The sequence below is a fragment of the Odontomachus brunneus genome, unplaced genomic scaffold (assembly GCF_010583005.1).
Source record: "Odontomachus brunneus isolate Ranch 3 - 2012 unplaced genomic scaffold, Obru_v1 Obru_scaffold_168, whole genome shotgun sequence".
NCBI lineage: Eukaryota > Metazoa > Arthropoda > Insecta > Hymenoptera > Formicidae > Odontomachus > Odontomachus brunneus.
Genome location: NW_022639618.1, coordinates 233,461 through 246,514, shown reverse-complemented (window position 1 = coordinate 246,514; position 13,054 = coordinate 233,461). Strand labels below are relative to the sequence as shown.

Genomic DNA, 13,054 nt, shown 5'->3' with positions numbered 1-13,054 from the left:
ATATATATATATATATATATATATATATATATACATACATACATACACATACATACATACATACATATATAGGGTGGCCCACGTAAAGTGTTACAAGCTGATAACTCTAAACATATTTGTCCTATTAAAAAGTTGTTCACGAGAAAGTTTCATATATTCGAGAAACCTTTCTAACTACGTAAACAAAAATTCATTTCCACCCCCCTGAAATAAGGGCGGGGGGTAACTTCAAAGTTTCAAATGGGGCTCCCTATACAATGTTACATATTTGAATTCTATGGGAAAAAACAAATAAACTTTGTCTGAAACATTTCTTTGGAAAATGCTCCTATCAAAAGTTATAAACATTTAAATTTTAATGTAGAATGCATTGAAATTAATGATAAATTAAATAAGACTCATAGTTTTTCTGTTTTGTTTTATTTTATTACATATTCGAACTGTTGACCATTAACATCTAAACACTTGTTAGTCCTTTTTACAAAACTTTGCCTAACTCTAAACAACATTTCTGGCAAAGTTTTGTAAAAAGAATTAATAAGTGTTTAGATGTTAATGGTCAACAGTTCGAACATTTAATAAAATAAAACAAAACAGAAAAACTATGAGTCTTATTTAATTTATCATTAATTTCAATGCATTCTTACATTAAATTTTAATTACATTAAAATTTAAATGTTTATAATTTTTGATAGGAGCATTTTCCAAAGAAATGTTTCAGACAAAGTTTATTTGTTTTTTCTCGTAGAATTCAAATATGTAACATTGTATAGGGGACCCCATTTGAAACTTTGAAGTTACCCCCCGCCCCTCTTCAAGGGGGGACGGAAATAGATTTTTGTTTATGTAGTTAGAAAGGCCCCTCGAATATAATTTTCTCATGAAATTTTCTCATGAACAAATTTTTGATAAGACAAATATGTTTAGAGTTTAGTTTGTAACACTTTACGTGAGCCACCCTGTGTATATATATATTATTTATATATATATATATATATATATATATATATATATATATATATACACTCTTATTTTACATATATTAACAAAGTGTTTTATTTTAATTAATACAACTGGGGATATCTTGGAAAACACTAGATATCTCGAAAAATCTTTCAGACCAAAACCCAGTTTTAAGACGAATACATAGTATATACAATATTATGGTTTTGAAATTTTCTTTTTTAATCATTTCAAAATCAACCTTAGTATTTTAAATGGCATCATGTTCTTTTTTTTTCAGAAATCAATTTCACTCGTCATTCTGTATATAAAATTACTAAAGATCAAGAAATGAATATATCTCAAGATATTCGTTATTTCATATCGTGTCATATTTCCAATATGGAACATGAAATATTTTCGATTTACTTATCATTGTGTATAAATTACTTCCCGGTGTCCTCACTTTAATGCTTTTATATGTAGAATGATAAGACAGAAATCAATTAACGCTACTAATATTTGTAATACGTGCTTCAATATATCTACAAAATGCAATAAAATTTTGTTCGATGTTTCTTTGTCTTTTCATATACGTATTGATTCTTTGTCATTATAATCGTACATATGTAAAAATATTGAAACTATCGAAAAATAAATATTTTACAAAATATTTCATATTTCACGTTGACACATTTGAACAAAATGTAAAATACTTCAAAGTTTTTATACACAGAATAACAAGTAAAATCAAATTTCTGAATCCAGTAAAAAAAATTCAAGTTAAAAAAATATCTTAAGACCATAATAACATTATTGTTATATATTCCTCTCGAACTTGGGGACTGCTTTGATCTGAAACATTTTTCAATAGCTGCATATCTCGGGAAGCGCTACAATTTCGAGTGCTTTTTAAGATATACAACTATTTTCATTAAAATAGAACACTCTGTATGCATATATGTGTATGTGTATACGGTTATATACACACACATATATGTAATATATATTCGCACAGTTTCATTTTTTTCTTTTCGTTCGTTTCTCGCATAGACGACGATGAGGCTTACGATCTGTGCAATAGTAGTAATAGTAGTAGCGTAATAGTATAGTAATAGTAGTAGTAGTAATTAGGCCTTGCATACATTTGCGTATTGAGATCTAATTTTAAATACAATTAATTCATGTCGGTTCGCTATATATCTCGGATACGAAAGAACGAAAAGAGAACGGCTCGCGTATTCGAGCGAGCGGCAGAATTCTTTCTCGCGAAACGCGCGCGCGCGAGAGATGAATGTCTCTTTTTGTTCCTCTTTTCCCTTTTTAGTTCCTTTCCTTGTAGCCTTGGAATGGAACACGCGTGATAGTCACCTATGCCGATAGGTGCTTTATACGTAGATTATATTTTCTACATTAGCTACGTATCGCTTCTTTTTGTCGTCTCTTTTCAACTAATATTCTAAACGAGACCTGCGTATACGGAATTGCGAGACACGACTTTTAGACAAAGCAAAAGTGCGCACGCGCATGCTCGTTTATCCGTGTAATATTATTCACGAAAGAATCGTACAAGTCGTTGTACTCAACGTGCGTTATTTTTCGTTCAATCATAAGTATAGTTTCACGAATAGGATTATTGGGTATTGTGTGTGCGTGCATGCGCGCACGCTCGCACAAATGTATGTACATGCGTATACACTTGGCCAAGTCTACACGTGTTGCTTCTTCTTTATTCACTATCTACGATCTAAAATATCAGCTGCGCCCACAGATGGAGAACTATGCTGTTCGATCGCATAGCAGTTCGATTCTCACTCGCTCACTCACTCTTTCCTCCCCCTCCCCCCTCTCTCTCTTTCTCTCACTCACAGTCGGTACGCGCGACACATTTTATCAATTATAAATAACGATATATAATAGCGGAGTAACGTCGATAGCCAAAATAAATGTCGAACCTTTTTCTCGCTAAAAAAGAAATCGTCGTATCAGCTAGAAGTCGTAATCGATATCACGATCGATCTTTGAGGTACGTATGTGTGTTGTCGATCATCGTCGTTATTGTTTAGATACAGAATCTTGTTAGATTCCCGGTCAATAGCAAAATATGGATCTTTATTTCGTCTTTTTTATCTTCTCACACGCGCCCACGTTTTAAAAATATAGACTCGACATCTCTTTTTAGACACTATTGTTAACAGTTAATTAAGTTGCGTGACTCGTATGGAGCGTTCGAGGATTCGTGGAACTAATAATCATCGCAACGATACCTCCGGAGCGGAGACATCTACTGCGATACTCAATAATATGATAATAACCCAAATAACACAGATTTCTATAGAACATCCTAAATATATTCTGAGAACGTCCTATGTCCTCAGAATGTTTTCAGAACATCCCCTAGAAATCTTATGCTGTCTGAGAGTTGTCTCTTATCGCGCATCAAACAATTATATATACGCGATTCTACCCCGTTCTTTTTTTATATTTTTCTTACGTATAAGTATCTCTTATAGCCGAACGTATGCGCGCGCGCTCGCACAATTTGGGGGTACCGTCGCGACTCTGTTCTTCAGCTATCTAATAGCGAGAAAACGTTACGGCTTGTTTATGTAACAGGGTATTACTTAGCCTTCTCTCTCCAAAACGGTACTGTCAACAATCGCGCAATAACAATCGCGTAATCGTTACAATTTGCCACACTTCGTAATTAGAATATTCTTAGTAGGCTTGCCGGTCTGATCGCCGAATGTAGATATCTTCTCTACCAACTCCAGCCCCTCGACCACGTGGCCGAAGATGCCAGTAAATCCGCGCATTTCTTGCAATATTATACGAAACTGCGAGCCAACCATGCCGAGGTTATCGTGCCGCTTTTGCGTACGTCGCATCCCTACCGCGCCTCTCACCGCTGGAAACTTGGTGTCGTCCGGCATGAAATAGCTGTCCTCGAATATGCTGCGTCCGCCGCGACCATTGTTCTGTTCAAAGTCGCCCGTGATCACAGACTCGCCCTCCCAACACTGGAATATCGTGCAGCCCTCGTAGCTAATGCCGGCCTCCCCTGTCGACAGCACGCTGAAGTTCTTTGACATCTTCGGCGCCGCGTCCGGTCTTACTTCAATCACGATGCGACCATGCGGCGAACCGTTCACTTGGATGTTGAAATAGTACAGGGGATACGGATTCGTAGGGCCGCGCAGACTTGCTGCTGTTATTCCACTAGACGGTGGTTGAGGGGACGAGTGTACGGTCACCAAGCTACTACCGCCGCCACCGGTGCCGACCGTGTCGGGCATGAACGTTGACTGCTGCTGCTGCGGGTGTAGCATAGCGTTGGATGCCGCTGCTGGTACGGTTTTAACGGACGGTGAGCCGGGTGGAATAAGAAGTTGCTGCGGTGGGCCTGTTTGAGCCGGCGGTGGCGGCGGTGGTGGACCCTGATGGACGTGAACGGAACCTGGTGGCGCTTGTTGCTGCGGCATCATGCTCGAATGGTATTCGATGGTGCCGTTCTGCATGTGATGTTGTTGCTGCTGCTGTTGCTGCTTACTGACAACATGGCGCGTATATAATTGCGACATGCAATAATTTGCGAGGAACAGTATCGGATTCTGCGAGGCCGCTAGATGATTCTGCAATCGACCGCCATTGCCCACCATTCCTTGAGAGACAATCGGATCTCCAGTATGAATGCCGGCCAATGCCTGCTTCAGCAGTGCGAAATCGAAGATCACGCCGGAATTCCCAATCAAATCGTCCAACTGGCATTGCAACATCATTTCTTGATACTTGGACTGTAACCTTTGCTTCTCGAGTACAAGTTGTGTATGCAGACTGTACACGTCGCCCGGTGTTTCACTCATTTGCAAGCCAGCCTTCGTCTTACCCAAGGTTTCGCGCGCATCCGTTATTTCGGGAAAATGGCTCCAGCCATTCTGTAGGTCCGTCTCCACATGAGTCTTCAGCGTCACGCACGCTTCCAGCACCTTGATAAGAAACTCGCGTTGCTGCATAGCCAGTCTTTGAATCTCCGTCGACAGTTTACCTACGGCAACTAACTCCAGTTGTACCTGTACAAATAAATGAAGTCATGCATTTTCATCTCAATTTAGTTGGTCTCTCGTGCACCGGATCATCGGTATTCTTCCGCGGTTGTGGTTGCTTTTGTGCAGCTTCTCGAAGAAAACTGATAGAGAGCGAAATGACACTTACGTCGGATATGAGCTGTTCTTTGGCATCGGTTTGCGACTTGATCTGGTGACCCGGGTGTTCCTGCGGAGTCGCACACGCCCTACAAAGCGCCGTGCAACATGTTGCGCACCACAATGCCAACGGCATCCCGTGCGTGTGACAGTTCTCGCTCTGCAAAAAGTTTTAAGCGTTCATCTATCAACGGCTGCTACGTATCAATGTAAACGTGACAGATTTGTATTCTCTTGAAATGAAACTTCAAGGGACAATGAGTGTCTTCCGTACGTCTATTGCACGAATATTTGATATATCCCGGGGTAAGTGGCAATTTTCAATAAAATAATGCGGGAGACGCGAAGCGCATGATAATCGCGCGAAATTATAACTCGAAGATAGTCACCCGCACTTGGTAAAAAAAAGATAGAGCAGCAGCGCTCTTACAACATCATCCTATTACTGTTGAAATAGTTCTACTTTATTATGGCTTCGCGTTTATAACGCACACCTCCCTCTGTTTTGCTGTTCAACGGATGTACTCTCCAATCTCTCTCGGCGCCAACAGGGATCCATTGCGTTCATCGTACGTGATGTATTGTCACAATGGTCGCGTTAAGTCCTCAGATCATTTCGCTCGCGATTAACATCAATTAATAGGAAATTAATTCAAAATGGAAATGATATAAGTTTATCAGGGAGCTAAGTAAAAACAGAGTCGAGAACAAACATGGAATTATCAGTTTTTAAATCGTGTCATAAATATTTTTATCGACTTGATGTCAACTTCTTATAGCTACATAGTAACTTGGCAATGAAGACACATGTTAAATTTAAGTAAATCTAATTTGTAGATTAGTCAAAACTCGCAATTGCATACTTGCTCTACTTAAAAGATTTAATAGAGTTAGGTCAGACACATCTATGTAACTAAATTATATTTTTAGTAAAAAATGATAAAATTAAATAAAAAGATATATTCGAATAAATGTTCAATATAATATATTTAGTTATTAAAAATTACAATATAACGAAAGAAATTAATAAACTCTTTTATGAGCTGAAATGTGAGGAATTGTGAAAATGCCAAGTTCTAGTAAAAATGATAAGTTTAAATAATCATATAGTATTTTAATGAAATTTGTATATATCTTTTATCGATCTTTGCTGGATTTTTTAAATAGAGTGATCAGTTTGTCGCGCATTTGTAACGGTTATTTTACTCCGACGATCATGCTTAAACCGAATGTCTGCGTTTTCGATTTATGTTATCGATTTAAGATCGAACAAGACTTCTAGATATACCGGGAATCTTGTGATTCGAATAAGATCGAGTGACAAATCGCTACCTTTCTCTCCTTATCACCGGGCTTGCAGGACGTGTTGTTCGTCGTGAGCTTGAGGTGAGACAGGTTGTTGGCGAGGGCAAGCAGAGGAGAGTGAGTCGGCAGAGCGTCCGGCTCCTTGTCGCCCAAGTCCATCGTTTTCCAACAATGTGCGCACAACACCTCACGTCTCGTTGCTTTCTCCGTGAACAGTTTGCTTTCAATGCAGCGCAGGCAGAAGTAATGCTTACAGCTGAGATACTTGGGGCACTGCTCCGCGTCATTGTACTTCTGCTTGCAGTAACTGCAAAGCGTCAGCTCCTCCAGGTCCGTTAGCACGCTCGGATCCAGCATCTGGAAGCATGATAAACGTGCATACTTTCGTCTCTCTTTCTCTCTGTGTCTCTATCTATCTCTCTCTTTCCCTTCACGATTTCGTCGCACATATGTACGTATGCGTACGCGGAACATACCACACGGACAAAACCGTAAAGACGAGAAATACAAAAAAATATCGAAAAATATTTCTAGTGAAAAATAAAGACTTAATTTCAGCAGTAAAATTATTAGAGATCGGGATATTAAATGTAGACGCATCGTCATAACGTAATATATATTCCAATTCGCACGCTATGATCGCGATCCCGGATGGATTTCGTTGGGCCGAAGTCCTAGTGCTAAAAATTAAGAAACGCGATAGCACCACGCTAAGTATACAAGTATGCAACAATTTCGCATGAACAAGCTACGATGTTTTCTTGACGAGAAAACAGGAATACTTAAAAAAATAAATAATCACACGGTTTTTGAAACCAATCGAAAGATAGTATCGAAAGATGTGGACATATCTTTTCGTGAGAAATGTGGCTTTTGTTTTACGACATGAGTTGTGGCGCGCGAGATATTCATTCGATCGTTTTATCACTTGTCGGAGTCGTCTCTCTCTTATGTCAGTTTCATTCATCATTCCGTTGATTTACACGGGTAATCGCCTGATATCGATATCGCCTCATGAATCGTGAACGCAGGTAGCGTCAACTTTACATTCCAACGCGAACGGACGACAACGTTTTAGTGTAACGCTCCAATACAGCTTAACCTCTAAAAACTCACGCAACCTGTGCTCCGTGAGTTACATGTGACGTCTGTTTACTCCCTTTGAGTGACGCGTGAACGAAATATAATATGAATGGTTAGAGTGTGCAAGACTTATACTTCGCGTACGTGCAGCAGAACAAAGAGAATTTCTCATAGCATTGTCACGTTTTTGATAACAAGCGGAACGACCCTTTATAAGCACCATTATCGCGCGAAAACTGAACGACTAATTCAGACATGAGATCTCACATGTCGTTAAAGAGCTCTCAAAGGTCGAATCATTATTCGCGTTATGTAAACAAAACGTTCGGGACATACCGCTGTCGGGCCTAGCTCTTTCTCTTGCGCGCGCGCCACACGCACACGCGCGCGCACACACACACACACACACACACACACACACACACATCCATACACAACACACATACAAACTACCACTCTTCTATAAATCCTCCTTTAGTATTTAGTGCGATTACTATAATCTAGGCGCCGCCGACCCGTCGTCGTAAACTCGTCTGTCATTCCGTCGCTGTGGACTTTCCCGATTTCAAGTCCGCGTCGGACCGTGTGATTCCTTGACCCATATCTCACTCCGTGCGTCATCGAATCATCGACGTTTCCCCGTGTTCATACGTCTCACGCGAACAAGAGCGTATTGCACGTCGTGATCTGTCGTAGTCGGTATTCTTTACCGTGTCCGTCCGGCACGTCACTGATCAATTGACTCGCTCACTTTTGCAGTGGAGGCTGTGCGATTCGGGAAACGAGAGAATCGATACGCACAATACATACACGTGACGACGGTAAACACTCGCCGTACGGCTGTGCGATTCTTGCCGAATGAGAGCAACCGCAGTTGGCTGACTGACCGCCGTGAAAAGGCGGGAAAGCGTCACGTACTTGAACTCGTCCACGGAACCGACGCGCTCGCGCTTCTTAACCCTTTGACGTCACGCGTGACACAAGGTTCATTCCTTCTAACTGCGCGCATATATACATACATATATACATACAGACACACACATACACACACACATCACTCTTTCTTTATGTATATATATATTCTCTTAAAATTTCTTTACTTCTCTCTTGACCAAATCTTAGATATACACTCATTTTACTTTAAATACTAAAAAGCGCACAACATAGCATAGCTGAAAAAACAGACCTGTAATCCACGTCAGAATAGTCGAGTCACTTCCTGTTCTTGCGCGTAATTAATGCGTATTTTCTGTGTGCAGGTAGTGTGATTAGAGCGTCGGTGCACTGTTTTTTACGAACGTGTATCTGCACACAAACGTATTAGCGCCACGATATTCTCGAAATTATCGGACGCAAATCTAGAGTCTCGTTGGCGCGTTCGCCATATTTCAGAGGCCGATCCGACCTCGTGCGTCGTGCCTGCGTGCGTGCACGCACGAGCGAGGTTCCGGTTAGGTTAGGTTACATAAAGTTGGGTCGATTCGATATATTCATCCATCGTGATATCGTCACGATAAATAAGTCATTATGCAACAAACTGCGTCGAGAACATCCGCGTCGCTATCGTGCTCATGAGAGATCCAGAATAAAGAATGATACTCGTGGCTTACGTTCGCTCACGCGCATGCGCCGAAAATCCCGCCAAAACCGTCACGGTGCGATCGGAGCACTGACGCCTCGAAAGTATTCGCCATTCGTTAACACACGATGCCTCTTTCGCGCGCGCCGAGCAAAAAAGGCGGAGTGGGGATAGCCATGTTCTGAGGATGAGAAGATGAAGGGGGCAGGAGAAGGTAAGAATTATCGAGTGTCGCGATACTTCTTCACGATGTCGTCGAGCCGCGCACGTACACGCAACACACGCGATACATACATGCAAGGCGCAACGTGATAATGAGCAGCTCTACGTACGCGTGATAGATGAATTTCGGTGCGTTATCGGGCCGGCTTACCTGCTACGCGCGATAGCTACGCCACGTCCGTCGCGATTCGTGACGCGCGCCAACATTCAGGTCGAAAACCGCTCGTGGACTACTGCGTGTTGGACGAAGTGGATTCCGCGGGAACGTCTCGCTCTCCCCTGTCTCTAGACGCGCGCGCACTACGACCGTTCCTTCTCGCTTGCACCCACGGTTCTCTCTCTCTCTCATTCTTTCTCTCTCTCGTTCTCACACGTCGATCTTTGTCTCCTTTTTGCCCACATTTATACAACGTTCTCATAGCGACACACGCATGCACACACACATGTTTTGGCAAACGTTCCAATGCTCTTTTTCTCTCTCGCACACATACACCTCCCCCCCTCGACAATAGATCTGTAAATGCTTCCGTACCGTATATGTTTCACGATCGCCTTTGCCGCGCTATGGAGGCTGATCGTTGGCACTTGTCACTCACGACACATGCCACGGCGATGTTCACTACACGACATTCGTTCAGTCGACGTGTAATTTGACGGCGACGGCGGCGGCGGCAGCTTTGATTTACATCGAGCTTGACGTCGTGCCGCATACGATTCCACTCGTATTCCACCGAGCAACCATTACCACTACGAACACTACCAATATAGTTTTTGTCGTCGCGTCACCACCGCCGTCGTCGTTATCATTGTCGTCGTCGCGAATTTTTCACCATCTAGTCGTGTGTGTGGTCATTTTTATTTTACTTTTTCTCTACTCGTGTAAATAAGTATATATATTCTCGCTCATCTTCTACGCATGCATGTGTGTATGTATATATACATATATACATATATATATATATATATATATAAAATTTGTACTTTTTGCGTTACGTATTTATCGAACGTAGTGAGTTATACTGTTGTGATAACATTACCGACGCGGCGCGCCGGCTTAAACGCGGCGTGGCTACTACGGACCCTCAGCTCATGCGAACATTTTGCCACATCATGATGTTTGGTTCACTAAACTAACCACTAGCATGGCGGCGACAACCAACCGACATACCGCAGCGCGCGCTAGTCGCTTACATGCTTCGTCGTTCCTTTCCTCTTTCCTCCACATTCCGGTCCCTTTTCGTCTCGCTCCTTCCGTCTGTCTTCATCCCTCACTCCACTATAGATATATCTCGTCTAATGGACCCCCGCCAAGTGTTCTCCCTCTTTGTCGTTATTGCCGTCATCGTCGCCCCTACCGTTGCGCACAGCAACTGACGGTGTTTATTGCGTGTACAAGACATAACATTGGACGCGTACATCACGTCACGACGCATCTCTAATCATAAATAAAGAGAATAATTAAATAGATGTTGACATATGGAGCGATTATATAAAATTGACAGTTAAAATAATAAAGTAATAAAAGGAAGGGAAGAAAAAAATATACGTACACATATATACAGTGAGTGTAAAAAGTATTCGTACCCAAGCCTTCATCAAGACAATCTTTGGTGTACGAATATTTTTTACACTCACTGTATATATATATATATATATACACACACACACACACCCACATTTATTTCTTCTTTTTTAGGAGAAGGACACATATGGAAACGAAGTACCGAGATTAGCAAGACCTTTACCAGTAGAATATTTATTAGTGGATGTACCCGCATCCACACCACTCACACCTCAATTCACTTTTTTCACAGATGACAAAATCACTCCGTTTCCAGTTGAAAACAGGTATGATAATCTTAAGAAATAAATATATTGATTGATGTCAAACAGTATAATCAGTTAATTACATTTAAAAAAATAGTGTGTGTTTAAGAGTTATAATTATATTAATATTTTTATTTCAGGCATATTGATGGTCAGGTTCAAGAGTTTAATGCATTGTGCACTTACATGCAACAGTTTAACACAGATCAATTTTTAGAGGCAATTTCTGACTTTCATTTGCTCCTCTTTATCGCCACCATGGACATGTACCCCATGAAGGTATTATTACTTACCTTAATATTACTGAATTATTATTGTTATTACTAATCATTAATTGCATTAGCTATTTATTATTTTTATTACTAATTATTATGGTAATTTTTCATAATAAGGCCAACTTCACTGCGGAACTTTAACGATTGTAAAATATGCTATCAAGGTCATAATCTGGAATTACTTTCAAGAGGTTTTAACCACTATTTATTAAACAGTTATTAACAAAAGAAGCTTGAAAAAATACATTAATGTCAGTACAATAATTACTGTCAGTACTCAAAGATGTAATCGTAAATCTAAAATTTAAAAAATCCTTAATTTTCTATATATTTTTGTTTGAAAATTGAATAATATTTTATTAATACACATACAGTTGACGCATTTTCGCTCGTGGAATTGAAATGTTCCATCTTACTAAAGAATGTGATGAGTTTATCAAAATTAAAACAATGAAAATTAATAAAGTTTCCTGTACAAAATATGTTATCGAATTTATAACTACTACATTATTTTATATATATATATATATTTTTTTTTTTTCTTTTTTTTAATTTCTATTTAGCGTATGAATCTTATGTGACATATATATCTTAGGTGTTTAGGCTGATCTTGAATTTTCCAATTGTAGCATAAGATAAACTCATTTCAAAATTGAGTTTTACAAATGAAAACAACAAATGTGTGTATTTATGTGAAAATATGAAATGAATAAAATATTCCTAACATTTTTCTCTAAAGTATTTTTTGTGTTAACTTTTATTAGCTTGTTCGATTTTATTTTTATTTATTTTATTATGTCTCTAATATTATACATGTATCTATATATATTATGATTATGATAAACGAATTGATATTTTCTTCAATATTATGGCTATGATGTATCTAATATCTCAAGTCAATAGAAGCAAAAATTGTAGCTACCACTTTAGAATCTTTTCATTTCCTAGGATAATATATCTTTACCTTGACATATATTGATGAGCATAACCCTTAATAACTTTCAATAGATTTTTAATAATTTTTGTTAACAATTTTTTAATAAACAATTAACGACTATTAATTTTATGTTAAAGACATTCAAACACCTTTACTCTCTATATTTCAAGGATATTAGTATATTATTAGAATTTGTGAAATTGGCTTTGTTCTGCATTATTGTCAATTATTTTATCTAATACTATATTGCATTACAGTATTTATATATTACCATGATATTTCTTTATCTCATAGGATTATATGCTGCCTTTGCTCGAGGCTATCCGTAATAAGGATAAGCAGAAGGTACTAGAATGGGCGCAGTCAGAACATTGGGCAACAGTGGAGCAACTCATATCCGCATCCTCCACTTCACGTTCACCGCAAGTATCTTTCGGCAATAATTCGAGAACGTCGTCTTCTGCGGCTGTGGGGGGTAGCGGAGGAGGAACAAGTGTCGGTACAGAATCTATGGCAGCAAATCCGCCTGATGATCGACCTCAAACTCTCTGGACCTGTTCTCACTGCACTTTTCTTAATGCCGCGGATTTAGCAGTTTGCGAAATGTGCAACTTGCCAAGGTACTCCTAATATAAACTATATATATCAAGAGTGTTAACGACAGATCCGACGCGTGCGTTTA

The 13,054-nt window shown here is 39.6% G+C and overlaps 2 protein-coding genes across 17 annotated transcripts in view; one reads left to right on the top strand and one right to left on the bottom strand.

The window, feature by feature from the left end:
* Window positions 1-13,054, top strand: part of LOC116851221 (nuclear protein localization protein 4 homolog) — a 42,557-nt gene that overhangs the window by 27,623 nt on the left and 1,880 nt on the right. For 6 of the 8 annotated variants that reach the window (XM_032830422.1, XM_032830420.1, XM_032830423.1 and 3 more), the window contains exons 10-12: window positions 11,030-11,181; window positions 11,301-11,439; window positions 12,667-12,992. In XM_032830422.1, coding sequence (XP_032686313.1) covers window positions 11,030-11,181; window positions 11,301-11,439; window positions 12,667-12,992 — 617 coding nt within the window. Of the gene's footprint in view, window positions 1-11,029; window positions 11,182-11,300; window positions 11,440-11,552; window positions 11,922-12,666; window positions 13,053-13,054 lie in introns of those variants that run through there. The other 2 variants (XR_004379551.1, XM_032830427.1) reach the window with 2 other exon arrangements.
* On the bottom strand, window positions 1,232-10,881 carry LOC116851222. 9 transcript variants are annotated; one of them, XM_032830428.1, is made up of 4 exons: window positions 10,469-10,881; window positions 6,477-6,806; window positions 5,155-5,304; window positions 1,232-5,012 (listed from the first exon to the last, which is right to left on the bottom strand). In XM_032830428.1, the coding sequence occupies exons 1-4, from the start codon at window positions 10,556-10,558 to the stop codon at window positions 3,627-3,629; spliced, it is 1,956 nt and encodes a 651-aa protein (XP_032686319.1). In that variant the 5' UTR covers window positions 10,559-10,881; the 3' UTR covers window positions 1,232-3,626. The 9 variants fall into 9 exon arrangements, with proteins under 9 accessions (XP_032686319.1, XP_032686322.1, XP_032686321.1 ...); XM_032830431.1 differs by having other exon boundaries at window positions 10,525-10,881; XM_032830430.1 differs by having other exon boundaries at window positions 10,371-10,516.